Source organism: Ascochyta rabiei, chromosome 2, assembly GCF_004011695.2.
Source record: "Ascochyta rabiei chromosome 2, complete sequence".
NCBI lineage: Eukaryota > Fungi > Ascomycota > Dothideomycetes > Pleosporales > Didymellaceae > Ascochyta > Ascochyta rabiei.
The window spans coordinates 799,997-826,720 of NC_082406.1; the positions used below are offsets into that span (position 1 = coordinate 799,997).

General features: G+C 51.3%; 10 protein-coding genes and 1 non-coding gene across 12 annotated transcripts, besides 36 other annotated features; 6 read left to right on the forward strand and 5 right to left on the reverse strand.

Moving 5' to 3' along the window:
• Positions 1-453: 453 nt before the first annotated feature.
• Positions 454-1,937, reverse strand: EKO05_0001189 (uncharacterized protein; the record flags this gene model as incomplete). Its single annotated transcript, XM_038937551.1, has 2 exons — positions 454-924; positions 972-1,937. The coding sequence occupies 2 exons, from the start codon at positions 1,935-1,937 to the stop codon at positions 454-456; spliced, it is 1,437 nt and encodes a 478-aa protein (XP_038801945.1).
• Positions 1,938-2,319: 382 nt separating this feature from the next.
• Positions 2,320-3,343, reverse strand: EKO05_0001190 (Beta-glucosidase; the record flags this gene model as incomplete). 2 transcript variants are annotated; one of them, XM_059635610.1, is made up of 4 exons in its annotated part: positions 2,320-2,434; positions 2,491-2,867; positions 2,892-2,946; positions 2,994-3,343. In XM_059635610.1, 4 exons carry the CDS (start codon positions 3,341-3,343, stop codon positions 2,320-2,322), a joined length of 897 nt encoding a protein of 298 aa, XP_059491593.1. The 2 variants fall into 2 exon arrangements, with proteins under 2 accessions (XP_059491593.1, XP_059491594.1); XM_059635611.1 differs by having other exon boundaries at positions 2,320-2,867.
• Positions 3,344-3,934: 591 nt separating this feature from the next.
• Positions 3,935-5,513: a mobile genetic element.
• Positions 4,346-4,415: a tandem repeat.
• Positions 4,585-4,616: a tandem repeat.
• Positions 5,509-5,512: a direct repeat.
• Positions 5,513-5,706: a long terminal repeat.
• Positions 5,513-13,071: a mobile genetic element.
• Positions 5,514-11,752: a mobile genetic element.
• On the forward strand, positions 5,786-6,271 carry EKO05_0001191 (uncharacterized protein; the record flags this gene model as incomplete). The annotated part of the gene is made up of 1 exon (XM_038944917.1): positions 5,786-6,271. The coding sequence occupies one exon, from the start codon at positions 5,786-5,788 to the stop codon at positions 6,269-6,271; it is 486 nt and encodes a 161-aa protein (XP_038801947.1).
• On the forward strand, positions 7,339-8,175 carry EKO05_0001192 (uncharacterized protein; the record flags this gene model as incomplete). Its single annotated transcript, XM_038937237.2, has 1 exon — positions 7,339-8,175. One exon carries the CDS (start codon positions 7,339-7,341, stop codon positions 8,173-8,175), a length of 837 nt encoding a protein of 278 aa, XP_038801948.2.
• Positions 7,802-8,169: a mobile genetic element.
• Positions 7,826-8,157: a mobile genetic element.
• Positions 7,826-8,169: a mobile genetic element.
• Positions 7,904-8,163: a mobile genetic element.
• Positions 7,931-8,169: a mobile genetic element.
• Positions 7,937-8,157: a mobile genetic element.
• Positions 7,937-8,169: a mobile genetic element.
• Positions 7,943-8,157: a mobile genetic element.
• Positions 8,177-8,562: a mobile genetic element.
• Positions 8,177-8,574: a mobile genetic element.
• Positions 8,177-8,577: a mobile genetic element.
• Positions 8,180-8,562: a mobile genetic element.
• Positions 8,180-8,577: a mobile genetic element.
• Positions 8,738-9,189: a mobile genetic element.
• Positions 8,738-9,222: a mobile genetic element.
• Positions 8,753-9,189: a mobile genetic element.
• Positions 8,777-9,180: a mobile genetic element.
• Positions 8,801-9,216: a mobile genetic element.
• Positions 8,846-9,216: a mobile genetic element.
• Positions 8,921-9,180: a mobile genetic element.
• Positions 9,794-10,413: a mobile genetic element.
• Positions 9,797-10,386: a mobile genetic element.
• Positions 9,818-10,392: a mobile genetic element.
• Positions 11,753-13,110: a mobile genetic element.
• Positions 12,089-12,108: a tandem repeat.
• Positions 12,875-13,071: a long terminal repeat.
• Positions 13,064-13,634: a mobile genetic element.
• Positions 13,072-13,075: a direct repeat.
• A 151-nt stretch (positions 13,635-13,785) lies between the features above and the next one.
• On the forward strand, positions 13,786-16,605 carry EKO05_0001193 (MSH2 protein; the record flags this gene model as incomplete). The annotated part of the gene is made up of 2 exons (XM_038937284.1): positions 13,786-13,941; positions 13,993-16,605. 2 exons carry the CDS (start codon positions 13,786-13,788, stop codon positions 16,603-16,605), a joined length of 2,769 nt encoding a protein of 922 aa, XP_038801950.1.
• A 312-nt stretch (positions 16,606-16,917) lies between these two features.
• Positions 16,918-17,992, forward strand: EKO05_0001194 (Vacuolar protein sorting-associated protein ist1; the record flags this gene model as incomplete). Its single annotated transcript, XM_038937288.1, has 3 exons — positions 16,918-16,941; positions 16,990-17,100; positions 17,228-17,992. The coding sequence occupies 3 exons, from the start codon at positions 16,918-16,920 to the stop codon at positions 17,990-17,992; spliced, it is 900 nt and encodes a 299-aa protein (XP_038801951.1).
• A 452-nt stretch (positions 17,993-18,444) lies between these two features.
• EKO05_0001195 (uncharacterized protein) lies at positions 18,445-19,080 on the forward strand (the record flags this gene model as incomplete). The annotated part of the gene is made up of 1 exon (XM_038944918.1): positions 18,445-19,080. The coding sequence occupies one exon, from the start codon at positions 18,445-18,447 to the stop codon at positions 19,078-19,080; it is 636 nt and encodes a 211-aa protein (XP_038801952.1).
• Positions 19,081-19,861: 781 nt separating this feature from the next.
• EKO05_0001196 (uncharacterized protein) lies at positions 19,862-20,318 on the reverse strand (the record flags this gene model as incomplete). The annotated part of the gene is made up of 2 exons (XM_059635612.1): positions 19,862-20,132; positions 20,185-20,318. The coding sequence occupies 2 exons, from the start codon at positions 20,316-20,318 to the stop codon at positions 19,862-19,864; spliced, it is 405 nt and encodes a 134-aa protein (XP_059491595.1).
• A 575-nt stretch (positions 20,319-20,893) lies between these two features.
• Positions 20,894-20,966, reverse strand: EKO05_2t5. Its single transcript has one exon. It is a non-coding gene; the product is annotated as a tRNA-Lys (tRNA).
• Positions 20,967-21,323: 357 nt separating this feature from the next.
• On the reverse strand, positions 21,324-21,605 carry EKO05_0001197 (uncharacterized protein; the record flags this gene model as incomplete). The annotated part of the gene is made up of 1 exon (XM_038944919.1): positions 21,324-21,605. The coding sequence occupies one exon, from the start codon at positions 21,603-21,605 to the stop codon at positions 21,324-21,326; it is 282 nt and encodes a 93-aa protein (XP_038801953.1).
• Positions 21,606-21,957: 352 nt separating this feature from the next.
• EKO05_0001198 (DNA-directed DNA polymerase) lies at positions 21,958-24,264 on the forward strand (the record flags this gene model as incomplete). Its single annotated transcript, XM_038944920.1, has 1 exon — positions 21,958-24,264. The coding sequence occupies one exon, from the start codon at positions 21,958-21,960 to the stop codon at positions 24,262-24,264; it is 2,307 nt and encodes a 768-aa protein (XP_038801954.1).
• Positions 24,265-25,860: 1,596 nt separating this feature from the next.
• Positions 25,861-25,900: a tandem repeat.
• The last annotated feature ends 824 nt before the right edge of the window (positions 25,901-26,724 follow it).

Sequence of the window (26,724 nt, forward strand, 5' to 3'; positions counted from 1 at the left end):
GCCAAGTGTCTGAGTATGAAAGTGTTCATAAGGTTTGAATTGCATTTATGCTAGCTTTGTGCAGTATCGGTCAGACAGCTGGTGATGTCACTACCTCCACCACATGCATGTCCTTGAGTTTGATGAACCACCTCTAGGGGTGGTGCGGCTGAGCTTTGGCCAGGAACTATGATACGAATAATGAACAGAAGTATCAACATCTTAGAACTGATCTAACGCGTATCTTAAACCGGTTTACACGGTGGTAGATCCGTCTTCAGAGCATTGGCACGTTGATCATGGTATGTCGACATCAAGGCTCTTAGAACGCGATTTAGCTCGTCTGAGGATTGAACAACTCTCATGTACCATAGTAATGATAGTGCACTACTACCACCCACAAATATCAAACATCTTGGTATCATCCCCAGCACATCAACGCCTTATCTTTTCTACAACGCCTCCTTTCATCCTCTAGTCCAAGCCGACAGCAATCGCCGCCAGCGCCCAATCCATGAACCCGGCATTCGTGTCGAGAATGTTTTGGTTGAACTCACTCAGTGTCGGGTAGAAGTTCGTCGAGTATCCAAATTCCATGGTGTAACCATAGACCTTGTTCGCACCGCTCTTGGCCCAAAATCTGCTGAACGCATAGTCGTCGCTTGCGCCAGATGTGGGATACAGACCTACAGATTGCCCGGAAGTGTATGAGCGGCCACCGACAGCCTTCATAGCAGCAACGGTCTTTGCGGCGACGTTCTTGATGTTGGTGAAATCCGCGGCAGGGATGTATTCCTTGTAAACAGTGTCACCGGTGACGCCACGCTTACCGTCGTAGGCAGTGTTGAGGAAGTTCATAGTAGTGGTTGTTGTCTGGTCATCGTCGTCGCCCCATGAGTAGAGGATGTCACCAGCTGCGGAGTGGATGTCCATGAACCAGCGGATCTAAATTGTCAGCACAGTTAGCCTGCACATATCTGTGTATAACTTACTTTAGGGAATGAGTCGTAGATGGATACATGGTTCTTCGTCTCTGGCTCTGATGCAGCTGCAGTACCGTAGAAAGTTTCTGAACTTGGTGATGTGGAAGCTGGGGCCTCATCGGGATCGAAGTACTTGCGGAAGTTCCAGAGGAAATCAAAGTTGCGGTTGAGGTCGACGCCGATGGAAGACCCGCTGGAACCAGACTTTGTGTTCCTATTTTTGCGCCAGAGAGAGCCACTAGACTGATCGTACGTGACACCGTCAGGGTTGACAAGAGGGAAGAAGACAATACCGGCAGCAAGCACGCTCTTTACTTGAGCATTAGTGTAGGTCTTCTTGCCGTATGTGAGGCCGGTGCCGGCTTTGTTTGCGGCGAGCAAATCGGAAATCCAGTAGAGAAGCTGGTCAGGTCCACCTCGCTCACGAGCGTGTACGCCGGCACTCAGGTAGAGACGGTATGCTGACTTGTCTGTTCCAGCACCGACGAATCCAGCAACTGATGTTGCACCGTTGAAGGTCTTGTAGGGAAGCGTGACTGAGCCTACACCGTAGTTCTTGACTAGTGCGTTGAATGCAGAGTTGACTTCAGCGACATTCATGATGCTGGAGATAGTAGCACCGCTTGCTTGAGTTCCGAGTCCAACGGGAGAGACCGTGCCGGCTTTGAAGCGGTCGCCAGTGCCAATGGGTGCGGTGGCCGCCCTCTTGACCATCTGGCGATGTATAGTGATCTCATCGACCGATGCATACTCCTTGGTCAGATGCGAGATCTGGTCTTCCGTCAACAAGGCATGGAGGGTAAAGTGGCCATCGTCTGTGGGATGGGCAACAGGTCTGCAGCCAAAGTCGTAGGTATCGTTGCGAACAATGTCCCGGAAATGTGCAGTGGTAGGCGCCTTGAGATGAACAGGCAGAAGCTCGCCCAAAGCTACCGTGCTCTGAAGGACTAGAGTTGCGCCGAGAGCGTACTTCATAATGACCTGTCTGAGATGAAAGTGAAGGGATATGTCAAGGGAAGGCTAGAGATCGATGGGTGTCGGATGTGCGCTTCTCTTATACGCCTCACTGCACCAAGTCAAACTGCATGTGTGTTTCTTGGTCTGAGTCAATCCCTCTTCTGACCCCATCCTATGTTGTTGCTCCACTTCCTACCTGCCGAAAGTCCCTTGTTCGCCGTTCCTTGATGCGAATCGGTACGACCATTCGGCCAATCACGACATTCGGACAAAGTATCGCCATCACGCTAGCCAGCATACCTTCCTAATATGATCAACCCCGGAAGCGGGCGCTTGCAGCGATCATTTGGTCTCTCCTGCCGGCGTATTAAGGTACGTGCGCCGGCATGTTTATTCATCCTTATCGCTCCTTTGAACCTTCCTTGGACCTTCCTTGTTCTAGCTTTGGCAGACTCAGATACTGGGATATATATGAGCTGCAATGCGCGTACGTTGTATAAGGCAGGAGCGAAGACCTAGGAAATGACAACAGTCAGACACGTGCAATTGTTGGGAGGAAGGTGTGTGTTACAAGCTTGCGACAGTGGAGGGAGGGCCGCCCACGTCACTTTTCCCGTCAATTGCGACGTGAGAGAGCGTATCAAGACGGGTGTACGCCAGGAAGAGGTAAGTGGTGTACGAGAGGCCAAATCCGAATTCGTAGCGGGGGGTGGAGTTCTTCTGATCGAAATACTTATAGTCGATGTAGTTGTCCTCAGGGAAGCTGATCACGGACTCCCCGCTGATTTGCGTGTTCGGGTCATAATCGGATTCGTACTTGGCGATGGTGTGGATGAGCTTGCCGGAGGGATTGACATCACCGAAGAGAACGTCGTTGATGGCATGGCCAGAGGATTGGCCAAGAGGTCCACCGTAATAGACGCCGGTGACGTTCTCGTGGGTGGCCCACTAATCGAGCAGACGGGGACCGACAGTGTTGACGACGACGATGGTGTTGTTGCAGTTGTCGGCAACGGTGTTCACAAGGCTGTCATGTGTCAGCTAATGCGCCTCCATAGATTGTACTGTACTTACTGGTCGCCCTCAGCGTTGGCCAACTCGCTCCTGTCACCTCCCTCACCAGCCCAAGCGTTGATGAACACAACGCAGGCATCAGCGCCGTCAGCAATACCAAGGGTCGTCTCATATATCTCAGCATCAGAACCGTCGCTGAGCATCATACCACCACCAGAGCTTTCGACAACGGTGTTGTTGAACCACCACTTCAGCATGAAGCCATCGGCCTGAGCGCGCTCATTGAAGGCTTGGAAGGGGCTAACGAGAAAGCTAGCTGAAGACATGGCCGAGCCACCATTCTGTGACATGTGGCCATCCATGGTAGCGTCCACACCGGACATGACGGTAAGAGCAATGTTGGGACCCATAAGACGTGGTGCATCATGCAGACCGAAAATGGAGACCACCTTGCTATTCTTCAAGGAAGGGCGTTGTTGGTGTTTTGCTGTCTTGCACAGGACATGCGGCTCTACTTCAAAGCGTCTCTTGATCCTGGTGGGCTACGTCTTTCTGTCTAGGCCCATCTATGGAAATTTCGTACAAGGTCTTTCGTCAATCGAGATGTGCAGTTGTGGGCCGCTGTTAGTTGCGCGTGGCACAAATTTCAGTCGACTTGTCGCAACGACATTGACTGTGTCTGTTTGATAGCAGTCATGTGTGGAATGGCGGAGTTGTCATCTGTCACACATCAGCAAACCTGCGCCACGTACTGACGAACTCACTTGAAAGTACAGCAGCTCAGTGCTTCACAATTAGACAGTGAGAACAAAGTAAGGCCGTATTACGCACGGTTTGATCACATCGCAAACAAGCATTTCATCGATACCCCGATTGTCTGACGAACTGCTCCAGAAGGGAACATATGTCGAGAGTTGCTAGAGATGCATGGAACATTGGTGTGATGCATCCGGAAAGTACGTGACGTGTAATAGACGAAGATCAGAGGGCTTGGCTATCGATACCGTGTCCGTGCGCGTGATGCCCGGATTCGCGTGACGCCCCACCAACCGCCTCAACGCTTATACAGAGATGAGGTTATACAGCTACCTACAATAGCTATTATTATAAGAATTTGTAGTAGAGTAGTAAAGTAATGCTTGTAATTAATTTAGCCTATCTATATTTACTTAGAAGTGTAATATTGCAGCTGCTGCAGGTGGTAATAGTTAGGGCAGCTAGAGGCGGCAATAGGGGACCACGTCCACTAACATTATCCCTAGAAGCACGTTTTTAATGCTTTTTTAGCTAGGTTGCTTGTAAAGCTTTCTTCTTACTCTTTTAAGGCAATTGTATAGCTTTTGCAGCATTAAGCTCTTATTATTAATGCTGCTTTTTAGCCTCCTGTTTAGCCTTCTGATTTGCTGTATTAGCCTTCTCCTTCTTATGCCTCTCCTTGGCTGCCTCTCTTGCCACACGCTTCTCCTCCTTCTCCTTCTCCTTAACTAGCTTCTTAGCAGCTGCTACTTCCTTATTAGTCGCTTTTCTAAGTGCTTCCTCCTTCTCTTCTTGCTTTCTTATCCTTTCACGGAAGCGTGCTTCTTTAATCTTCCTTAGTAACCAGAAAACAGCACTACTGTAGTACTCCTTTTGCTGCTGCAAATCTAAGGCTTTATTCTTCTTCTTATGCTTCTTCTACTTCTTAAGGGTCTTTTTAAGGCTATCTATCTTATATTAGAGGAGTAAGGCCTTAACTAAGATGTAGTAGATTAATTGTCTCATCTTTTTAGCGTTGCAACTACTCTTATCTCTAGCAACCCTCTGCAACAACGTCTCTATTTTAAGCCAGTCTTTGTTACTATAAACAGAAGATGACGTAGTATCTAAATCTAAGCTCTCTAGTGGTGTTTTGGCGAAGCAATTAAGGATAACGTTAGGATTAAGTAGATAGATACCTGTTGCGTTAAAGGACTTAAGTATTAGCTTTTTAGTAAAGCTAGAGATCTACGCCTAATAGAAGAGCTAAAAGAAGTCTGCTCTCTTAATATTTGTGTAGTTTTAAGACTTATAGATCTCTGTTGTAACAGCTTTTAAGTATGCTGTTAATAGAGGCTTAAACAGCACCACATTAAGCGGCTAGAGCGTCTGGGTTAAGTGAGGAGGTAACACAGCCAGGAGTATCTTGTTGTTATTATGGTAGTTAATAAAGTCTATTGTTACGTAGGATCTATAGCCATCTAGTATTAATAACCTCTACTTCCTCTAAGCTTTCTCCTTAGTATAGCAATTAAACACCTGCTCTAGCCACGTAAGCCTAATCTCATTGTTTAACCATCCTAAGGGAGATAAGGTAACTATTACTAAGTATACCCCTGGCTTAATTTCGGCTACCTAGTCTGATTTAATGTTGCTCTTCTTAGACGTGTAGATAAGCCTAGGTAGTAACACTAATCTATTAGCACACACACACGCTACAAGCGTCTGCTAATCCTAGTTACTATCTTAAATAGATGCTTTAACCTCTCTCTTTATCTACATACGTTTGCTAAACACATGTTTTATTCTAGTAGTCTGTCTAATTATAAAGCCCTTCTTATCTATTGTCACGGGTGTTCTCCCTACAACAGGGGATACCTCGGACAGACCCCAGGCCAAGCCCGGAGACCCACCGACCAGTATATAATATCCACACACCTAAAGACTTATCTATCAAGGATTCGTCTTATCTCTCAATATTACCTATTATTTCATCCTATATCGCTCTGCTCTATTGCCTGCCTACAGTGCCCTTACAATTCGAATCCTTCATACTTCCTCTCAGAACAGGCAGCCAATTGGCAGCAGAGAGACGGGAAAAAACTCAGCCATCAGCAATGGCTGGAGGACGACGCAACCTCCGCTTAACCACTAGCAACGTAGAGGAGTTGCCCCCTCGCGACGACCTCAGTCAGGAGCCGGATGCGCAACGCCGCGACAACGCGCCTAGGGTATCGCCGGCACCCATAGAGCCACCGCTCAACCCTCACATCAGGGGCGGGTCAGCCACCACGGCGGCAGGCATTGCGACGCCAGACGTCCCAACGCCACGCGTCACACAAATGGAGTCGCTACAGGCTTCCATCCCGTTGTTGCTAGAGGCACTTAACAAGGCAGAATTGTCCGGCGCCCCTAAACGAGAAATCGAAATCTGGCAGCGGCAATTCAACCGGGCAGTAGAGACCCTGCAGCGGACGCACGTCGGACCCACGCCGGGTAGCCACCGCCCAGCGTTTGACGAGGCAGGCAAGATAATGCGAGTCCTCAACAACGTCCAACCTAAGCTAAAACTTGGGACGGATAACAAGCCTCCATCAACCTAGCAGGTGGACTAGTGGATTAAGGACATAGACACGGCGTTCTAGTACGCTTAAGTAGTTAAAGACTCCGTGACCCGCACCTATTAGATTATGGGCACTATCCACTATAGTGTCCATTAAGAATTGATCCAACAACGTATCAACGAGGGATCAATCCAAACCTGGGCCAACCTCCGCGCAGAGGAGGAGCAGCTTGTACAAGACCCAGTCTTTACTTAGTACAAGAACTACAATAAGTACTTCAACTATAAGTGGAAGGCCGACGATTCCGTCAACACCTTCCTAATAAAGTTAAACAAGCGGGAGTCTCTACTGCCCCGCAACTTTGCTAAGTTTGACAACGGCACAGATAACTATAAGTTCAAGATAGCGTTTGTATGGAGCCTTACTCCCCACAAACTCCAACATAAGATCCAGCGCAATGGCAGCCTGGAACACATCACTAAGTAGATAGAGTTTGAACGGGCCCTCCGTAACGCAGAGACCGCAACAGTCCCCTTAAACTCAAGCCTCCGGGCTGAAGGCAGCGGTCAAAACAAAAGACCTCACTCTTCTCCTAATAGGGGAGGATTTAAAAGGCACCACAGCCGGGCCTCGACCCCCTCCGGGAGCGACGCCGGAAAGCAGCCGGGAGACTCCCGGCCAGCAACCAATAACGCTAATTCGTTAGGCGGCAAGGGGTCCCATAGGGGCAATTACCACCAACAATCCAATAGGGGTGGTTATTATCAGCAACGGGGCCATTAGAGAGGCCGCGGAGGTGGCAACTAACAGTCCAGTAGAAGCAACCAGGGAAATGGGAAGCCCTAGTCGCCAACCTTTCCCACCTACGACTGGGGCCAGAAACCAAAGGGAAGCAGACCCGCATAGCGGTCACTGTCTAGCTAATTAACTCTAAGGGCAACCCTAAAACTCTCCGGGCCCTGTACGACTCAGGCTCGGAACTAAACCTCATCGCCGCACAGGTAGCCATAGACCTAGGACTCAACCCGGCGGGGACTGACCAGCGACTGAACGCGGTGGTCCTAGACGATACAAAGCTGTCGTTAATTAAGCAGTACCAGTTAACGATGGTCTGCCACAACAGCAAGGGAACACCCAAAACAGTTAGGCTAACCAAATTCTGGTCCACACCATTCGTTGGGTACGACCTAGTATTAGGGTATCTATGGCTGGCCGAGGCAGACCCATGTATCCGTTTCTCCACAGGAACCTACAAGTGGTTCACTGACAACGTCGAGAGAGTCCAGCTGGTGACCGCCGAACAATTGTTCAGTGATCTGGAGCCAGGCGAGCAGCCATACCTGCTACAGCCCGAGAGTCTGGGCATGGGTGGTCCAGCAGACGTCCATCGGACGGACGCCGGACAGACGCCGGACGCGCCCCTCGCCGAATGGTCAAGGATTATGGCAGTGGGAATCGACGGCGGCCCCATCCCAGAAGATGACGCCCCAGATATGGAGGAGCTCAAGTATGTGCCAGAGCACCTCCATCACAAGTGGTTTGCCTTCAGCAAACGGCAGACGAGTGTGTTGGCACCACACCAGGAGTATAATCACTCTATAGATATCAAGGCTAGTGCCAAGGTTCCCAACCTCCCAATCTATAACCTGTCCCGCCGAGAGCTGGATATACTCCGGGAATACCTTAAGGCGGCACAGGAGAAGGGCTGGATCCGCCCAAGCAAGTCGCCGGCGGGAGCCCCCATCCTGTTCGTCCCCAAACCCGATGGTACTATGAGACTGTGCGTCGATTACTGGGGATTGAACAAGATAACCATCAAGAACCGGTATCCTATCCTACTGGTGAGCGAAATAATGGATCAACTGTTAAAAGCGAAGGTCTTTACTAAGCTGGATCTACGTGACGCCTATCACAGGCTCCAGATCAAGGAGGGCGATAAGTAGAAGACCGCGTTCAAGACGCGATACGGTCATTTCGAATACCTGGTCATGCCGTTCGGGCTGGCCAACGCACCAGCCACGTTCCAATCCTATATCCACCAAGCCCTGGGAGGCTTACTAGATAGGATCTGCGTGGTGTACCTGGACAACATCCTTATCTATTCCCAGAACGAGGAGGACCACGACAAGCACGTCGAGGAGGTCCTAGATCGTCTAGTTGAGTGGGGGATGTTCGCGAAGGCAAGCAAATGCGTCTTCTCCAGTAAATCAGTGGAGTTTCTAGGATTCGTTATCACCCCAGACAGTGTGGTAATGGACCCTGAGAGGGTCCGTACCATCACCGAATGGCCCAAACCATCCAGTTATAAGGATATTCAAGTGTTCTTAGGCTTTGCCAACTTTTATTAGCAATTTATATTCAACTATTTAGGAATCGTCCGGCCGCTCATCGACCATATGACGGCCGCCCAGCGCCTAGAGGAGGACTGGGGGGTCCCCGGTCAAGAAGAGGGGGGGGCGAAACCGAAGAAGAGTTGGAAGGGACCAACAAAATAGTATAAACTATGGCACTGGCCAGAGGAAGCTTGCACGGCGTTCCTTACAATTAGGGAGAAGTTTACAGGGGCCCCAGTGCTTCAGCACTTTGACCCGAACAAGCCTATCATCGTCCTTACCAACGCGTCAGATTTCGCCATAGCAGCCATCCTGTTGCAACCCCAAACGTCCGACCTGGCCACAGAGCTTTACTGGAAGCCTGTGGCGTATTGGAGCTGGAAGTTCACGGGCCTATCCATCAGATGGCACACCCACGATAAAGAACTGTCCGCGATCGTCGAAGCCTTTAGGCAATGGAGACACTATCTCGAACACGCCCCGGCGACGATCAGAGTACTCTCAGATCACAACAACCTGAGGTACTTCATAACAATGAAGGAGCTCTCTCCTAAACAAGCCCAATGGGCGGAGGAGCTGGCAAGATTCGACTTTGAAGTCGAATACAAGCCGGGACCTGAAAACGCGGCGGACGGCCCATTGAGGCGTCCAGATTACGCACAAGGTCTCAAGGTTAGAGAACAGCAGGCCCTGCGGGACGCCATGCTACCCACCTTACAACAGAAGCTTCGGATCTAGACAATTCGCGAGTCTAGGGCTCAACACGATGCACAGGCAACATCTGGGCTTGACGTGCCCGTGGCAGACCCAGCAGGGGTCCGGCAACCACCCGAAGTCGTCCCTGAGGAATTCCACCGGCATCAGGTCGGCCATAGAGATTCGTCTCCCACGGATCCCGATCCTCCATCCATTGACCAAAGTCAGGATCGGCCCGTTACCGAAGCCAGGGGACCGAACTTTAACGTCGCAGAAGCTCTCCTTTGTAGCCTAGACGGCAGAGTCAGTGCCCCTACAAACCTTGCGAACGAAGCCGCGCAAGAAGATTCCGCTTTTGCCCTGGATACACCAGCAATCCTAGCGGATTTCGTTAAGCAGGTCCAGCAACGGGACGTACTATACCCCGGAAAGCTGTCGCTGACGACCGGGACGGATGGCGGAGCGAAGAAGGCACAACACCACTGGGAGGTTGACCCCAGTGGGACCTTACGCAGGAGTGGGAAAGTTTAGATTCCCGATGATATCACTCTGCGCCACACTATCCTATCAAGGAATCACGATGACCCTATGGGAGGTCACTACAGCGTAGATAAGACCGCTGAAGTACTTAAGAAGAAGTACCATTGGCTAGGGCTGATAAAGGACGTACATCACTACATCCGAAGGTGTCCTGCGTGCCAACTCCACAAAATCAGGAGGCACAAGCCGTGGGGCTTACTCACACCACTTCCAGTCCCTAATACTGCCTGGCGGCACTTCTCCCTTGACTTTGTAACAGACCTACTGAAGTCAATAGACGCCAAGGGGAACGAGTACGACGCTATACTGGTCCTTATAGACCAGTTTAGTAAGTACGTCCAGTACCTACCCTGTACCAAGACAATCACTGCCCAGCGCCTGGCCGAACTGTTGATGGAACAGAGCTTCTTAAAGCAAGGACTACCAGATACGCTGCTGTTAGATCAAGGTTCAGTGTTCACCAGCCAATTTTGGTCTGATATTTGCTACTACCTGACGATTGACCACCGGCTTAGTACGGCGTTCCATCCCCAGACGGACGGGCAAACAGAGCGTCAGAATCAGGAGTTAGAGACGTACTTACGCATATACATGAACTACCAACAGGATAACTAGGTAGACCTCCTGCCATATGCTGAGTACGCCTACAACTCCAAAGCTCACTCCGCACATGGAGAATCTCCCATCAAGGTCGCCTTTGGCACTGACCCTAAGGGATTTGACGGGATGCCTGATGAGCACTGGCTCTAAAAGCCCCCAGCTGTCTGGGACAAAGACGGAACCACGCCGGAGCTGCGTAGGCAGGTCGCCGGACGCTTAGAGCGCTGGCACAACATGTAGAGAACAGCAAAAGAGGCCTTAGAGTACACATAAAAGGGCAACGCCCAGTGGTACAATACGAAGAGGTCAGAACAACACTTCGCTGAGGGGGACTCAGTCCTCCTGCGGGCCAAGAACCTGATAACGAGCCGTCCTTTAAAGAAGTTTGACGCTCGCTACCTTGGACCATTCGTGGTACTCAGGAAGATAGGAAAGCTGGCGTACAGGCTGAAGCTCCCCCCATCGATAGACAGAGTGCACCCGGTGTTCAATGTATCATTACTTAAGCGCTGGAGGGAACCCCTAGAGAACAGCAGGTTTTAGCCAGGTCCTATCAGTATACCAGAAGACATTCTGCCTGGCGACAGGTATAAGGTCGAAGGTATACTGTCACACCGAGACACTGTAGCCCAAGGAAGGAAGTACAGAGTCAAGTGGCTAGGTTGGCCCAACGAAGAGGCAACCTAGGAACCACTTGACCATCTCGACCACTGCGATGAGATCCTTCAGGATTATCACTAAAGCGTTCGCGCAGGTGATCCATCGGCGGGTGACCGGGCAGTGCCCAGGGAACCAACGCTACCAAAGCGTAAGAGAGGACGTCCTAAGAAGTCCGCCTCCTAAAAAGGATATCCTTCTAACCCAGCCAAGAAGTAAGGATGGACGCTCCCAGAATAAGTGTAGCTGGTGGCTGAAGGAGGCCCGGCGTCTATCCGATACATCACTGGCAAGAATAGCACGTTCAAGTTAGAAGAGAAGATCAATTGCAAGGTTCATCAAAAGTCACTATAGAAGTGGAGAGTCTTCACGACTACTACCACACTAGGCAGAAGGACCGCCACAACCCGCACTCGGGCTCATTTCGAAGGAGGGGCTACGGCGTCGACGGCCACCCGGAGTAAGCTTCGTGGGCGACGCAGATATCCTCTCGAAGGCGGCAGTGGGAGCCTGGGCGGACGACGGCAGGTCAGTACCATAGTAGTACCAGCGCTTCTCCGCCTCGTTCGCACGACCCGTCTTCTGGAAGTGCTCTTCAAGCACGGCATCGATGACCACGTTGTTAGGCAGCTTCGCGCCAACCGTACCGACCGCAGCCTACTCATGTCAGCCTCAAGAAAAGAGGGGAGGAAAACAACGACCCGACCTCTGACCGCTCTCTCACCTGGGCGCAATTCACGCGCAAACAAACAAAAGTTTGCCTGCACCTAGGCAACACTTCCACCGACAATTGGATATTGTCCAATAATCTCACCCGAGATTCACGTTGCAAACACAAACACGCTGGAGCCGGACCACGCTGCGCGAGAGTTCAGGCAAGGCGTCAGGCATGGCAAGGCTGACAGCTCACTGTCACAGGCCGGCATGCGGAGGAGATCCCCCGTGAATGAGCGAATCCCGCAGACCAGTTCGCGCAGGAACAGGCTGCAGGAGCCGCTGGCGATCCTCTCGCGGACGTCACCGGTTGGGGACTCACTCACTCACCACTCAGGCCCCAGGGATTTCGATCCCTGGCACAAGGCACCCGACCACCTAGGGGGTCGCGGAGAGTATAAACAAAAACGTCCACACGCAGGGCAGACCCCGGCCCAGTGCCGGTCGCCACTCGCGAGACGCAGGGAGCGGATAGCCCCTACACGTCTAACAAACGACAGTCACGCTCCCCACAGGTTTCAGAGCCAAGGGACGCTTTGGCGTTGACCTTTGTAACGTCCAACAGTCACGCTCCCCACGGGTTTCAGAGCCAAGGAACGCTTCGGCGTTGACCTTCGTGACGTCTAACAGTCACGCTCCCCACAGGTTGAGCCAAAGGCCGCTTCGGCGATTAACCTTTGTGACGTCGGGTTCGAGCCACTACTCACCCATCAAGCCATAGAGCTGACAATTGCGGACTTGACCTAGGTTAAGACTCCAGCAAACAAGGAAGCGTTGCAACAACGGCGTAGCTAGCGTCTATAGGATTGCTCTTAACAGCTACCCAGCCTCACTTAATGCAGGAAAACCTGGTCGCCCGGCAACACAGCGGTGCCGCCCTGGTAGGGCACCGAGGAAGCGTCGTAACGACGGTGTAGCTGGCATCTGTAGGATTGCTCTTGAAACAGCTACCCGGCCTCACTTGATGCTAGATAGTCACCCCAGGCCACACCACATTTCTCCTGCCTAAGTTTTTCCCTCCACAGGAGGTTTTTCTAGAGCTTAATAATGGCGCTGGGGATTCCCCAAAACGGTTCGGGACGAACCTTCAGAAGGGGGGGGGCTATTGTCACGGGTGTTCTCCCTACAACAGGGGATACCTCAGACAGACCCTGGGCCAAGCCCAGAGACCCACCGACCAGTATATAATATCCACACACCTGAAGACTCATCCATTAAGGATTCGTCTTATCTCTCAATATCACCTATTATTTCATCCCATATCGCTCTGCTCTATTGCCTGCCTACAGTGCCCTTACATCTATATTGTATATATAGCAAGGCTTAATAGAGTATTTAGCAATCTTAAGCTGTAGCAGGTTAAAATAGAGCTTGTATTTATTGTAGGAATTAGCGTTATAACGCTGGCAATCTATCCTAGTTAAGTAATGCAAGATAAGATAGATAGAGTACTTATTAATAAAACGCGTAACCCAGCTTTTAGAGACTAGTTTTTAGGCTAGTAGTAACGCAAAATTCTGTACTATCTCTTATGTAGGAGGTAAGTAACAGCTAGTAAGCAATTCTATATACTTTACTAGCTCTATCTCTTATTATGGGTTAAGTTGTTGTTGTTTAATAATCTTAGTTGCGTGTGATGCCTAAAGGCCTTAGTGTCTCTAAGCCAACGTTAATCTATTAACACTAAACCTGGCTGTAACTTTGTTATACGAAAAATCCTCTCCTAGTTTTAAGGATTTAATTGCTTCTATTGCTGATTGAATTAGATCTATATTGGTTGTGTTGTGACGCGTCAAAGATTGGTGTATTTGGTGTTGGTGGGGCGTCACGCGAATCCGGGCATCACGCGCACGGACACGGTAAGACCAGCGCGATTTCGCGCTCCTGACGCGACGCGTCGACCGAACTAGTGTCGAGTGATAGCCAGCCACGGCAACATAGTCTCCACAAACACACCTTCACACCTCTTTGACGTGGTTCTGTACCTCTGTTACCAAAGAAGATAGCATCATCATGGCGTCCAGACCGGAGATGCGAGAAGACGATGAGTCTGGCTTTTGCAAGTTCTTCCGCAACCTCCCGTTGAAAAACGACGATACCGTCCGGATATTCGACCGAGGCAATTACTACAGTGCCCATGGCGAAGATGCAAAATTTATCGCAAACAATGTAGGTTCGAATGATTCCCTATCCCAGTATCTGCATTGACACAAACTACAGGTCTACCGGACGACAGCCGTACTGCGCAAGCTGGGCCGAGAGCCGGGCCTCGAATCTGTCACCATGACCACGATGGTCTTCCGAAACTTTCTCCGAGATGCACTCTTCCGCCTGAGCAAACGTATAGAAATCTGGCAGTCGACAGGGAAGCGAATGGACTGGAAGGTGGTGAAGCAGGCTTCACCTGGTAACCTGCAGGACCTGGAGGACGAACTTGGTGGGCATATTGAGAATTCGCCAATCATACTGGCTGTCAAGATAAGTGCCAAAGCTTCAGAAGCACGTAACGTCGGTGTCTGCTTCGCCGATGCAAGCGTGCGGGAGCTCGGTGTGACGGAATTTCTCGACAACGACCTATATTCGAACTTCGAGTCGCTTCTGATTCAACTTGGCGTGAAAGAGTGCCTAATCCAGGCAGACGGAAACAAGAAAGACGTTGAGTTGAACAAGCTTCGGACAATCGCAGACAATTGTGGGTGCGCTGTTGCAGAGCGAGGAGCCGCCGACTTTGGTACCAAAGATACCGAGCAGGATCTCCCGCGTTTGTTGAAAGATGAAGGCGCGGCTGGCACACTGCCGCAAACCGATCTCAAACTAGCAATGGGTTCGGCAGCTTGTCTGATCAGGTACCTGGGCGTTATGTCCGATACATCCAACTTCGGCCAGTATCAGCTGTATCAGCACGACCTCACACAATACATGAAGCTTGATGCAGCAGCTTTGAAGGCGCTGAACCTGATGCCAGGACCCAGGGACGGAGCAAAGAATATGAGCTTGTATGGCTTACTCAACCATTGCAAGACACCCACTGGTAGCCGACTGCTTTCTCAGTGGTTGAAGCAACCTCTCATGAACCTTGCTGAGATTGAGAGGCGGCAACAGCTCGTTGAGGCATTTGTCAATGATACCGAGCTACGGCAGACTATGCAGGAAGAACATCTGCGATCCATACCTGATCTGTACAGGCTCGCAAAGAAGTTTCAACGCAAGGCTGCGAATCTCGAGGATGTTGTCCGCGCGTATCAGGTTATCATTCGTCTACCTGGGTTCCTGGAATCGCTTGATGCTGTCATGGACGAGCAGTACAAGGATCCTCTGGACGCGGAATACACCTCGAAATTGCGACAATACTCGGCAGCTTTCTTAGGCCTACAGGACATGGTTGAGACGACAGTGGATCTTGATGCACTGGACAACCACGAGTTCATCATCAAGCCCGAGTTTGACGAAGCATTGCGCACGATTCGTAAGCGCCTTGATAGACTCAAGCGCGAGATGGAGTCGGACCACATGAAGGCCGGAGATGATCTGAACCAAGACACAGAGAAGAAGCTGTTCCTCGAGAATCACAAAGTTCATGGGTGGTGCTTCAGGTTGACCAGGAATGAAGCAGGTTGCATACGACAGAAGAAACAATACCAGGAAATCTCGACACAGAAGAACGGCGTCTACTTCACAACACCATCCCTGCTGGAGAAGCGCCGAGAATTCGATCAGTTGTCGGAGAACTACAACCGAACACAATCAGGGCTTGTCAACGAGGTCGTTGCCGTAGCTTCGTCGTACGTCCCAGTCGTTGAGAAGCTGGCTGCTGTGCTCGCACATCTTGATGTGATTGTTGCCTTTGCACACGTGTCAGTGCATGCACCTACATCGTACACGCGACCGACAATGCATCCGCGTGGGACTGGCAACACCATTTTAAAGGAAGCTCGACACCCCTGCCTCGAGATGCAAGACGACGTATCTTTCATTACGAACGATGTCAGCTTGGTACGCAACGAGAGCGAGTTTCTCATCATAACAGGGCCAAATATGGGTGGCAAATCGACATACATTCGACAGATCGGTGTTATTGCCCTCATGGCACAGATTGGGTGCTTTGTCTCAGCCTCAGAAGCAGAGCTTACCATCTTCGACTGCATACTTGCGAGAGTAGGCGCAAGTGATAGTCAGATCAAAGGTGTCTCCACCTTCATGGCGGAGATGCTGGAGACTGCGAACATTCTCAAATCGGCCACAAAAGAGTCGCTCATCATCATCGACGAGCTGGGTCGCGGCACAAGCACATATGACGGGTTTGGTCTTGCATGGGCCATATCCGAGTACATCGTGAAGGAGATTGGCGCTTTTGCGCTCTTCGCGACACACTTCCACGAGCTCACTGCTCTTGTGGATACCTACCCTCAGGTTCAGAACCTGCATGTCGTAGCACACATATCAGAAGGTACTGCAGAGACGGAAGGCGGAGTGCAGAAGAAGCGTGAAGTCACCCTGCTCTATAAAGTCGAGCAAGGTTTCTCAGACCAGTCGTTTGGGATTCACGTGGCCGAGCTAGTTCGCTTTCCACAGAAGGTCATCAGCATGGCCAAGCGAAAGGCAGACGAGCTTGAAGACTTCGCAGGGAAGCACGAAGAGGGTTTCGTTCAGGCAAGCAGGGAGGAGGTTGAGGAGGGAAGCAAGATGCTCAAGGAGATGCTGGCCAAGTGGAAACAGGAAGTGGAAAGCCAGGGCCTAACCAAAAAGCAGCAGGTCGAGCGAATGCGCGAGCTCGTCAGGGAGAACCAGGCGCTGCAGGGTAATGGGTTCTTCAAGGGCATACAAGCATTGTAAGGTGCATGTGCCAGTCTATTCAGCACGGCGTTTGGGATGCATGGTAAAACGGCAAAGGATCGTACACCATCGGGGCCATTTTTGTGGCAAACAGCATAGCGACATACCAACAATGCAGTCAAAATCGCATGAGCTTTTTCCCATTGATCGATGCTCGGAGTGGGCCAAGCAGCCAATGACGCGCTGTGGCACAGCCGCCAACCCCGCCATGTTTCCCGCATCCCACCTCCGTAGGCTGTCTGCAAGCACCACGCCAACGTCGACTGCTGATCGTACCCTGCCTTGCCGTTCTTGTTTCAAAAAACCGCAAAGATGGCGCCTTCGCAGTCCCTAGTCGTAAGCAGATCCAACAATACAATCCAAGTCTGACCTAACACAGCCTAGAACAAGCTCAAGGTGCAGCTCAAGCTGTCCATATCGCGATTGCGCATGGTGCAGCAGAAGGATACAGCAAAGGCGAAACAGCAAAGACGCGAAATGGCGCAGCTTTTAGAAGTGTGTATGCTCCTTGCTGTCACCCTTGTTCTTGCCTCCTTGCCATTAGGCACCCGTCTAGCACCACATTCATACGCTGCGCACTGCCTCAACTTCGCCCGGTAGCTGTAGCTAACAGCGAAATTAGATCGGCAAGCTCCAGTCTGCACGGATACGCGTTGAGAACATCATTCGCAGCGACATTACCACCGAACTCCATGAGATCCTCGAACTCTACTGCGAACTCCTACTCGCACGCTCCCAGCTTCTCGATCAGCCAACCCCCTCACACTCGTCGACACCCATTCCGCTCGACTCTGCGCTCGAAGAAGCAGTACGAAGCATAATATATGCCGCGCCCCGTACCGAAATCAAGGAACTGCACCAAGTACGAGCGTACCTCGTCGAGAAGTTTGGAAAAGAGGTAGCGGTGGCAGCTATGGAGGGCGAGGGTGTAGCAGAGCGCGTCGCAAAGAAACTGGAGGCCAAGACACCCAGTGAAGAGCTGGTAGACGCATATCTGAGCGAAATCGCACGGTTCTACGGTGTCCCATTCGGGGCACCCAAGAGTTCTAACAACGATGACGACGATGAACCGAGTGGTGGCATAGGAGAAGAGGCAGATACAGAGATTCCGCTGCCAGCTGATGGAAGGAAAGACGACGAGCGGGAAGAATTAGTCAAGGCGACACCGCCGAGGACTGTAGAGCCGCAGAGCCCGCTCAGGGTCGTACCGCCAAGTCCCAGTACAGATAACATTGCGCCGAAGCTGAAGCTGCCTGGTGCAGCAGCTGTAAAAGAGCAGAAACCCGCAGAGGAGAAGAATCAACCCGCGAAGAAGGATAGCGGGCCGGGAGGAAAGATACCAGATGTGGATGAGCTATCGAGGCGGTTTGCTGAGCTGAAGCGGTGAGTTGTGTATAGACTAAAGTCTGTGAGAACCCAGGATCTCGAATCTGAGGATTGAAAGACATCAATGGGTGTTAGTAGCGTCTGATCAGCTATACAATGCCTGGATCACTGCTGTTACGCGCACCCCACTCACGTGGTGTCATGCAATCTCAAGTCGGATTTTCTGTCTCATAGCAACATCATCGGATGACTACGTCTTGCTTGAGTTCAGTGCCCTTTACATCGTTTTCCTGTGGTACAAGCACTCGGCTTCAGTTTCTGTGACAGGGATCTACTATAGTGGGGCAGTCGCACGTGGAGAAAGCATACGTCATCCCCCGCGCCTGCTTCTAGACCTCTCACCACAACACAGCCTCAGCAGTCGTGTACAAAACCACAACGGTTTCCAAGACGCATCGAGTTTCCAAGAACTCCCTGCAAACACTCCACAGTCAGCAACCCCAATCCTACAACATGGCATCCAACCAGAACCCATGGCAGGACGAGTACAGCAGCACGACGCCAACCCACGGCAGCGGCTATCAAAGCCCACCTCCCGCGCAAGCTCACGGCCTCTCGAACCACAACCCGTACTCAGCATACCAAGACCAGACCTCCTCTTCGCACAACCAGTATGCTCCTCCAGATCACCCACCACCAGGCCACAACCTCGGACAGGGACAATCGGGGCACCAAAGCTCAACTCACAACGAGCAAGATCCCTGGGCACAATACCAGTCACCTGACTTCAACCCCAATCCACAACAGCCGCCCTCCAACCCCTCCTACCAGTTTCGCGTTCCCCCGCACAACTCCGAAACCCAGAACTTCCAAGGCCTCAACGACAACAATTACGAGGTGCCCCCCGGCCTTCCTCCTCGCCGAACCGGCACGGATCTCGCGCTCCCTCAAGGTCAGGATCGGAGCCACCAGATTGAAGTGATGCAGAGCTATGAGGCGCGGGGCATGAAGGACGAACACGACCAAAATGTGGAGATCCTGCAGCGCGAGTTCCCGAAGTTGGACGGGAGCTTGATTGCTGCGATTTACGGAGACAGCCAGAGTTTGAGCGCGACGAGGGAGATGCTAGGAGAGCTAGACCGGGAATAGAAGGTTTCACAGCTGCGTCTTGTTACTATTGTGCTGTCGGTGCTCTTTGCTACTAGCAATATCACCTCGGCTTTAGCACGCGGAATATACTTGGGTGGTAACCATTTATAATACGCACTAGGCTTTGCAGGATGCTCGAGCTTAAACAATTCAATCCTCGACATCTTACCGCAGGGCTCCGAACACGGTCTGACAACTTGTGCCTGCAGAAGATGATCTACTGCTGCTGACAGTAGGTGTCGTCTGAGTCGAGTGCGAAGACTTTATCATCACCACCATTTCAACCAAGACGCGCGATTCTGTGTGCGACGCGATTAGTAGTGTATTGTCTCTCTACTCCCTTGTTACTGGCACGAAGATTATGCATCAAAATTCAGGTGCATAAGAAGATATCTTTGGTGGTGAAATGAGATTCAGGCTTATGTGGACACTCAATGAGAGTACGAGCATGTCGAGAGTCACTACTTACAATCGTCAGCCTACGAACGACCGTGCCATAACCTTTAGTAACACGTTGTAGAGGAAGATAACCTTAAACTTGATAAATGGAAAAACAGCACCGAACGTCCGGTCCAGATCTGATCACCTAGAGCAAAATCTCTTGTAGACCTCAAGGTGTATGCCGGTTGCACCTACAGCGCATTCGCATACCATGTATCCATCAGTCTCAAGACTCTCGAGCGTTTCAACTACTTTCGGAACGCCGGGACGGGATTGTTCAATGCCGCGTCGCCATTTGTATCACCGTCGAGGATTTCTTCGCTCGGCTGCATCTGCAGGATCATCGTAGAAAGGACAGGCACACTCGATCAATGTGGCAAGTTGTTATCAGGCAAGTTTCCGTCCAAGGCGAAGATGGACATATTGACGCGCCTGTCAAGTGAGCGCAGTATGACACCCTTGCGGACAGCGTGCTCATCGAGGTGAGTGCCCCAGCGCTTCCGCAATTACTCACAATCGGCAACCCCGCGACAGAAGACCACAGAAGACCACAAGTGTGTTCCAAACGCCAGATCCAAATGCGAGCGAAGCCTTTCATGCTCATCATCCACCTAGGATCAACAGTCAGCAACATCGTATATGCTCGTATTATTCGCGGCTTACCTCAAGTCGACGACCTTGATACCATGGTCAAGGAACGACGCCATGAACATCACGGTCCAAGACTCGTCACGCCAAAACTGGTATTGCTCTTCTTCAGGACGCCAACCCAGATACACCATCCTAGCATTTCGCATGGCCTCAACGGTATTGTACTCGGCATCAACCACGGGATAGGCAGCGTAATCCTCATCAACGTCAGCCTCCTTTTCTGTGTGCCAGCTCACGACCCGTGCGCTCTTCTTCGTCGCCAAAATTTTGTCTCCTGGTACTCTGTATGCAGCACGGATGCTGCTACGCCGAGCGAAAGTGGCGGCGCGGAATCGAAGAAAGCAATGCCGGCGAATTGTGCGCTCAGTTTACACACAACTTTCACTACTTCGTGTGACTACCCTAAGCTTCAATTACAGCCTGGCAGCGATCAGGCACACTCGAAAATTAACTAGTAAACGCAGTAGTATCCGTCGGTACTACCATTTAGCTGCCCTTGCCAAGATCAAACGTCCCGAGTCTCCATTTACAATACTTTCGCCGGCGACCACAGTACGTCATGCTGCACCGTTGTTGCCGTGCGCGGCGCAGCCATCCGCCGAGGCACATGGACGCATTGGCTACCCAGCTAGTGCGGAGACCTTCAACGCACACCGAACAAAAAATTCGATAACTCAACAACCACAACAGCTACGGAGATAAGCAATGGACAAAAAGACAGAGCCCGACGTGGGGCTCGAACCCACAACCTTGAGATTAAGAGTCTCACGCGCTACCGATTGTGCCAGCCGGGCTTGTTGATGCTGGATTGATGTTATAATGGCAAACTGTTTGATGTATATACGCAAGAATCAAGCATGACATTGAGAGGTTATCTTCCACCCATTGTCCAGCCAACTTTCGCTTGTGATCAATAGTTGTTCGTGGGGTCTTTGCACAATAAGCTCAAAAGAAAGAGACTCCTACTTTTTATGAATTTCCTTGCAGCCCGTACGTGCGCCGACTTGTTGTCTCTTTGTGAAGAGGCGCCCGGTGAGGGACTACACGGAAGCCACGCCTCGATCAATTACGCAGTATGCACCGGCCCCCCTTCCTCCTTTGTGCATTGCTCCCACTCCTTATTATTACTTAGAAACTTCAAATCTCGTATCTCACTTCTTGTTGTCCGTCCCCTTCTTCTCGTCCCGTGCTCTTTCGCTGTACAACTTCTGGTGGTTCTGGTTTGGCTTCTTCTCGATCCTGTCAAGCGCATCTTCGATCAAGCCAATGTGGCCTCGTAATGTCCCTTCAATCTCATCAAGGCGGGCTTCTTGTTCTTCGAGGTTGTAGTTGAGCTTTGATTGGAGGTAGTAAGTGGCTGATCCAACTGCAAAAACATTGCCAGTGAGTGGAACCAAGACCTTTGGTTTAAGGAGCGTATTGAGGAATGACATGCTGTGGTAATGGAGAGCTGCTGAACAGAAGTACGAGTTGGTTTGGTGCACGGTGAAGATACCTGATATGCTGCAAGTACCGTACCATCAGGAGATTGACTAGAGTAGTCATTCAGAGTGGAACTAGGTCATGACGACATTGATCAGTAGCGGGCTTAAACACAGCTGCTTTGAGAGTCGGACAGTTCGAGAAAAAGTTTGAACTTATTCCTATGGGTGACAAATGATGAAATGCTGTTTTCGATCAAAACCTATGCTAGAATATCATGAGGCACGAGCATGGATAAATCCCGGTGCACTCCCGATATGGTTAGCGCAATCTGATCTGATCGTGAGATCGTGAATTACGCGCATGCACGGGACCACGGGAAGACGCGCCTCGCGCAACCCTGGCAACTACCACGACCTCAACTACCGGAACAAACGTTCCTTTGTCGCAAAAACTGCGCGGTTACGAGAGATTACGAACAATAACGAAAATGTCCTGAACGAGCGCAGCATGTCCTCACCGGCGCTTTTCCTCGCCTCCTCCCCGCTCTCCATCACGTCTCCACGCCGCATACCCAAATCGAAGTTCACGTACAAGCAGCTCCACCAGCTGAAGTCGTACAGCACCCAAACACCGCTCCGAGTAATCGCACATGTCGATCTGGATGCCTTCTACGCGCAATGCGAGACGGTGCGGCTCGGTATCGACCCCACAAAACCTCTCGCGGTCCAGCAATGGCAAGGGCTCATAGCGATCAACTATCCCGCGCGTGCATTCGGACTGAACAGGCACGTAACGTCTGCGGAGGCGCTGAAGCAATGTCCGGAGCTTATTATGCAGCATGTTGCGACATGGAAAGAGGGTGACGAGAAATGGGCCTACCACGAAGACTCGTTCACGAACATGGCAACACATAAAGTCAGCTTAGATCCATACCGATTAGAGAGTAGAAGGATTTTGAAGTGCATAAAGGAAGCGCTTCCAGAAGAGGAGCAGCGTGTAGAAAAGGCCAGCATCGATGAAGTCTTCATGGATTTGAGCGCACATGTGCACACCATCCTGTTGGAGAGATACCCTGAGCTGAGGGGTCCAGCCCCGTACGACGACCCCACAGAGCCGCTGCCGAAGGTACCGACTACTGTGCTGGACTGGGCAGCCGATGCGCTTGTCGAGACTGGTGAGGAAGATGGCGAGGACAAAGATCCGGATTGGGACGATGTGTGTATGGTCATCGCATCAGAAATTGTGCGTGACGTGCGAAAACACATCAAGGATACACTCCAGTATACGTGTTCCGGTGGTGTTGCGCGCAACAAGATGCTCGCGAAGTTGGGCTCCGGGTACAAGAAGCCAAATCAGCAGACCGTCATTCGCAACAGAGCTGTCAAGCATTTCCTCTCTGACATGAAGTTTACCAAGATCAGGATGCTGGGGGGAAAGCTGGGCGACGAGGTCGTTGCTATGTTTGGCACTGACAAAGTCAAGGAGCTAAGAGAGCAGCCCTTAGACCAACTCAAAAGAATTGGTGATGATACGGGAAGCTGGCTGTACTCTATCATCAGAGGCGAGGATAACAGCGAAGTAAACACCCGCACGCAGATTAAGAGTATGCTATCAGCGAAGTCCTTCAGACCGTCCATCAATTCGTTCGAACAAGGAGTCAGGTGGATACGAATCTTCGCTGCGGACATCTTCTCGCGGTGTGTGGAAGAGGGGGTGCTGGAGAACAAGAGGCGGCCTAGAACCATTGTCTTGCATCATCGACAAGGTGCGCAGACACGTAGTCGATCAGCACAGATTCCACAGGGTAAGCCTTTGTCAGAAGTGACTCTCTTCGATCTTGCAAAGAACCTCCTTGCCCAGGTCGTTGTTGATGGACGAGCATGGCCATGTGCCAATCTATCACTGAGTGTAGGCGGCTTTGAAGACGGACCAAAGAACAACGCAGGCATTGGCGGTTTCCTTGTGCGTGGCGATCAAGCGAAAGCAATGATGTCTTCGGACCGACATTCGAGTTACAATGAGCCTCCCGCGAAAAGGAGGCGAACTAAAGGCAACATAGCTAGCTTCTTCGGGGCGAGAGACGATAAGAAGAAGGATTTCGACGCCGCAAGAGCAGTGCTGATGAAGGCACACAGCGAATCTACTAAGGACGAGACAGAAGAGGAAGTCGAGGACCGTGACGACGAGGATGCTTTGGAAGACATTCGCAGTGACGAAGTCACACGGCCAACAACGCCAACGCTCGAGCACCAGGACTCCAGAAAAGAGATGTACAGATCGAACACTCCACCCTCAGCACAGCCTCGAGCTCCATCAAGATCGCCGCCTGCACATCAAGAAATTCAAGAAGACGGTCCACCAGTTATGCCAGCACCTCGAGCCAATCGTGCCGAACAGGCTCATGAGACCCTTAACACCTTCTTCTGCTCTCGCTGTAACATCCATTTGCCAAAGTTCGAAGAGACTGAACACATCGATTACCACTTTGCCCTAGACTTGTCGAAAGAGATGCGACAAGAAGAGCGAAACCCGCCGCCAGTAGTAAAGAATCGAGGGACTCTGAAACCTAGTAGAGGGAGAGGAAGGCCGCCAGGTAGTGGGAGAGGTGGTGGATCAAGCGGTGGAGAAAAGGGACAGAAGACATTGGCTTTTGGACGACAGGGGTGACCATGACGGCGCAAGAGAGAGTCTTGCGGAGAAGCTCTCACACGAAACGCCGATTACGCTACTCCACTATCAGCAATGTAATCACACATGGGATATTTTCTCTTACCTCTGGAAGCTGTGGCTGAAGCTCTGTAACCTCGAAATCATACTGGAGACGTTGTACTCGAATGCGTCGATGCTCCTGTAGTGTTAACACTGCTACAAGCAGTGCCAGGGTGCCGAGCACTGTTGTTACAACGTCTAGCATCTCGCTCATTGGAAGTACTCAATAAGATAGCGATTCGTCGGAAGTTGCGATGCTTCGAGGATGAGTGAAAGCTTGCCAACGCCGAAGGGAAACAAGGCTGTAGTGAAGCAAAGATGAGGAGAATCCGCTAAAAGCCAAAAAGCGACGATAACCAGCCACGTAGGGAAGCAGAAGGACGACAGCTCAGTGATGCTTTTTCCAATCTCACTGAACCAACGAGAGTCGCTCATTTTCGCAAACTCCACTGGGGTAGATCATGCAGCCTCGACCATCGGTAGAAACATCGTTGGCTCACGTACAGCCCAGTGGCACCCTGCACACGCTGCGCCCACCCTTGGCAAGCTTGCGTGCAAACGCAAACTAACTCATAATCACGTGTGCGAAGTTCTTCTCACAGGCTGCAGATAGAATGGGCAAGAATGTGTCGAGGTGTTCGACAAAGGGCCACTGTGCTGGACCTGTGGCTTTTGAGTCCCAGAGCATCGCGATTGAAGTTGGACGAACACAACACTGCTTGACAACGGCCTGTCGTGTCCCGGTCGCTATATTATTTCTACCTTCTTACCGTGCACCTGATGGGTTATTGTTTGAGGGAACGGCTCACGCAGCAGCCTCTGGCTCTACGAAGGATCGAATTACCCCTTGGTGCAATGTGACGGCAACATATCATTTCCTGATATGACAACGAATGGCTCGCAGTGCACCTGCATCTTGCGGCGTTGAAGACAACCGACGATTGCTGAGTGAGATTCAGCAAGTCCTACTGGCCCACGTCCAGCGGGATTCCTTTTCGCTCAGCCTGCGCAAGCCGACATGTCGGAGGACCTCACGAGATACGTTGGAAGAGCGCTGAAATGTTGGGGGGCGTACGTATAGCCACTGCTTCGGCTGCACGCATGACTGCGGAGGTCCAAAGACACTCGACTCAAGACCCAAGACCCGTGTCGTTTGGCGAACAGGCAGCATGTGCACCAAAGGAGCACACCTCCATGCCACGAATGCACGCAGAAAAGGAAACCTGCCCGTTGTTGTCAATCTCTAAGCCCCTTTGCTACTGGCTCAATGATCAACATCGCCGCTGACATACTCTATGGAACACGTCTTACAAACCCCGCCCAGAACTCTACGTTCCCGTCAGCCAATGCATCCTACCTCAAAGTACCCAGCAACAAACCTCTGGTATCTGTGCCTCCAGCTCATACACCTCAAGGCGGTGATAAACCTGGCGTTGAGCACGCTGACGACGGTATCTGCATAGTTGTATTACAGCGATCACCAAAGCAAGGGCGCCCACTACGGCTGAGATCCCGCTAGTACAGTGTTCGCCGTGTCTGAGGGCTCGAGGGATCTGGTGGTGGTAAAGGTGTTGGATGGTGGTTGAAGTGGGGGGTTCATGGTGTCGGTAAGTGTCATGGTACGGTACGGCACTATTTTCAGTAGCGATGTGGTGTTGGAGAGCTATCTTGAAGCTCTGTCCTGGGTGCAGTAGGGCTGAGGGAAGGGAGTTGATAGAAGGGGATTTGGCAGTCCGGTAACGTCAAGGTCGAGAGTGTAGTCGGGGAAGTTGGCTATTGGTCTTCGAGGGATTCGTGCACAATCGTGGTGTCGAAGCGAAGGAGCGGTTGGCTTCGTTTGGACTGCCTAAGTTTGTCTTATTCGTTGGTGTGAAAATAGAGGGAGAGAGAGAGAGCACTTGTGACTTCAGACTGTCGGAAACATGGGCTTAATTGTTCATCTGATAGAAGAAAATGGGCATGGCTAATATACATCTGCACCTCGCCACAAATGTCAAGCGGTGACTGACATCCTTGACGCTAGCGCCTCCAGGCGAGATTTGGGTAACAGCCCCAGCTCTTGGCCAATTGGATCCGCGCCACACCCCCGTAGAACTCATCCTAGTGATGAGGTGCATAGGTAGCAAGACGTCTTATTGGGCACTAACAAAATCAAGAGCTTGTGTTTCCCACCTTGAACTAATCCGGCGTCCATTAAGCAAAGTACCAGTAGCCCGGTCATGCTTCCTTCACAAGACACCTTCACGTAGAGCTGCAACATTCAGCCTTGCCCACACATGCACGCGAAGCCATGAACTTCTAGGAGGGAGTCTAGAACCGCACAGCAAAGTGGAGTGCTTGTATTTCATACCTTGGATCACTCCGCCGTCTATCGAACAACAAGTCTGGATATCTCTGCTTTCAAAAGTCTGCGAGCCT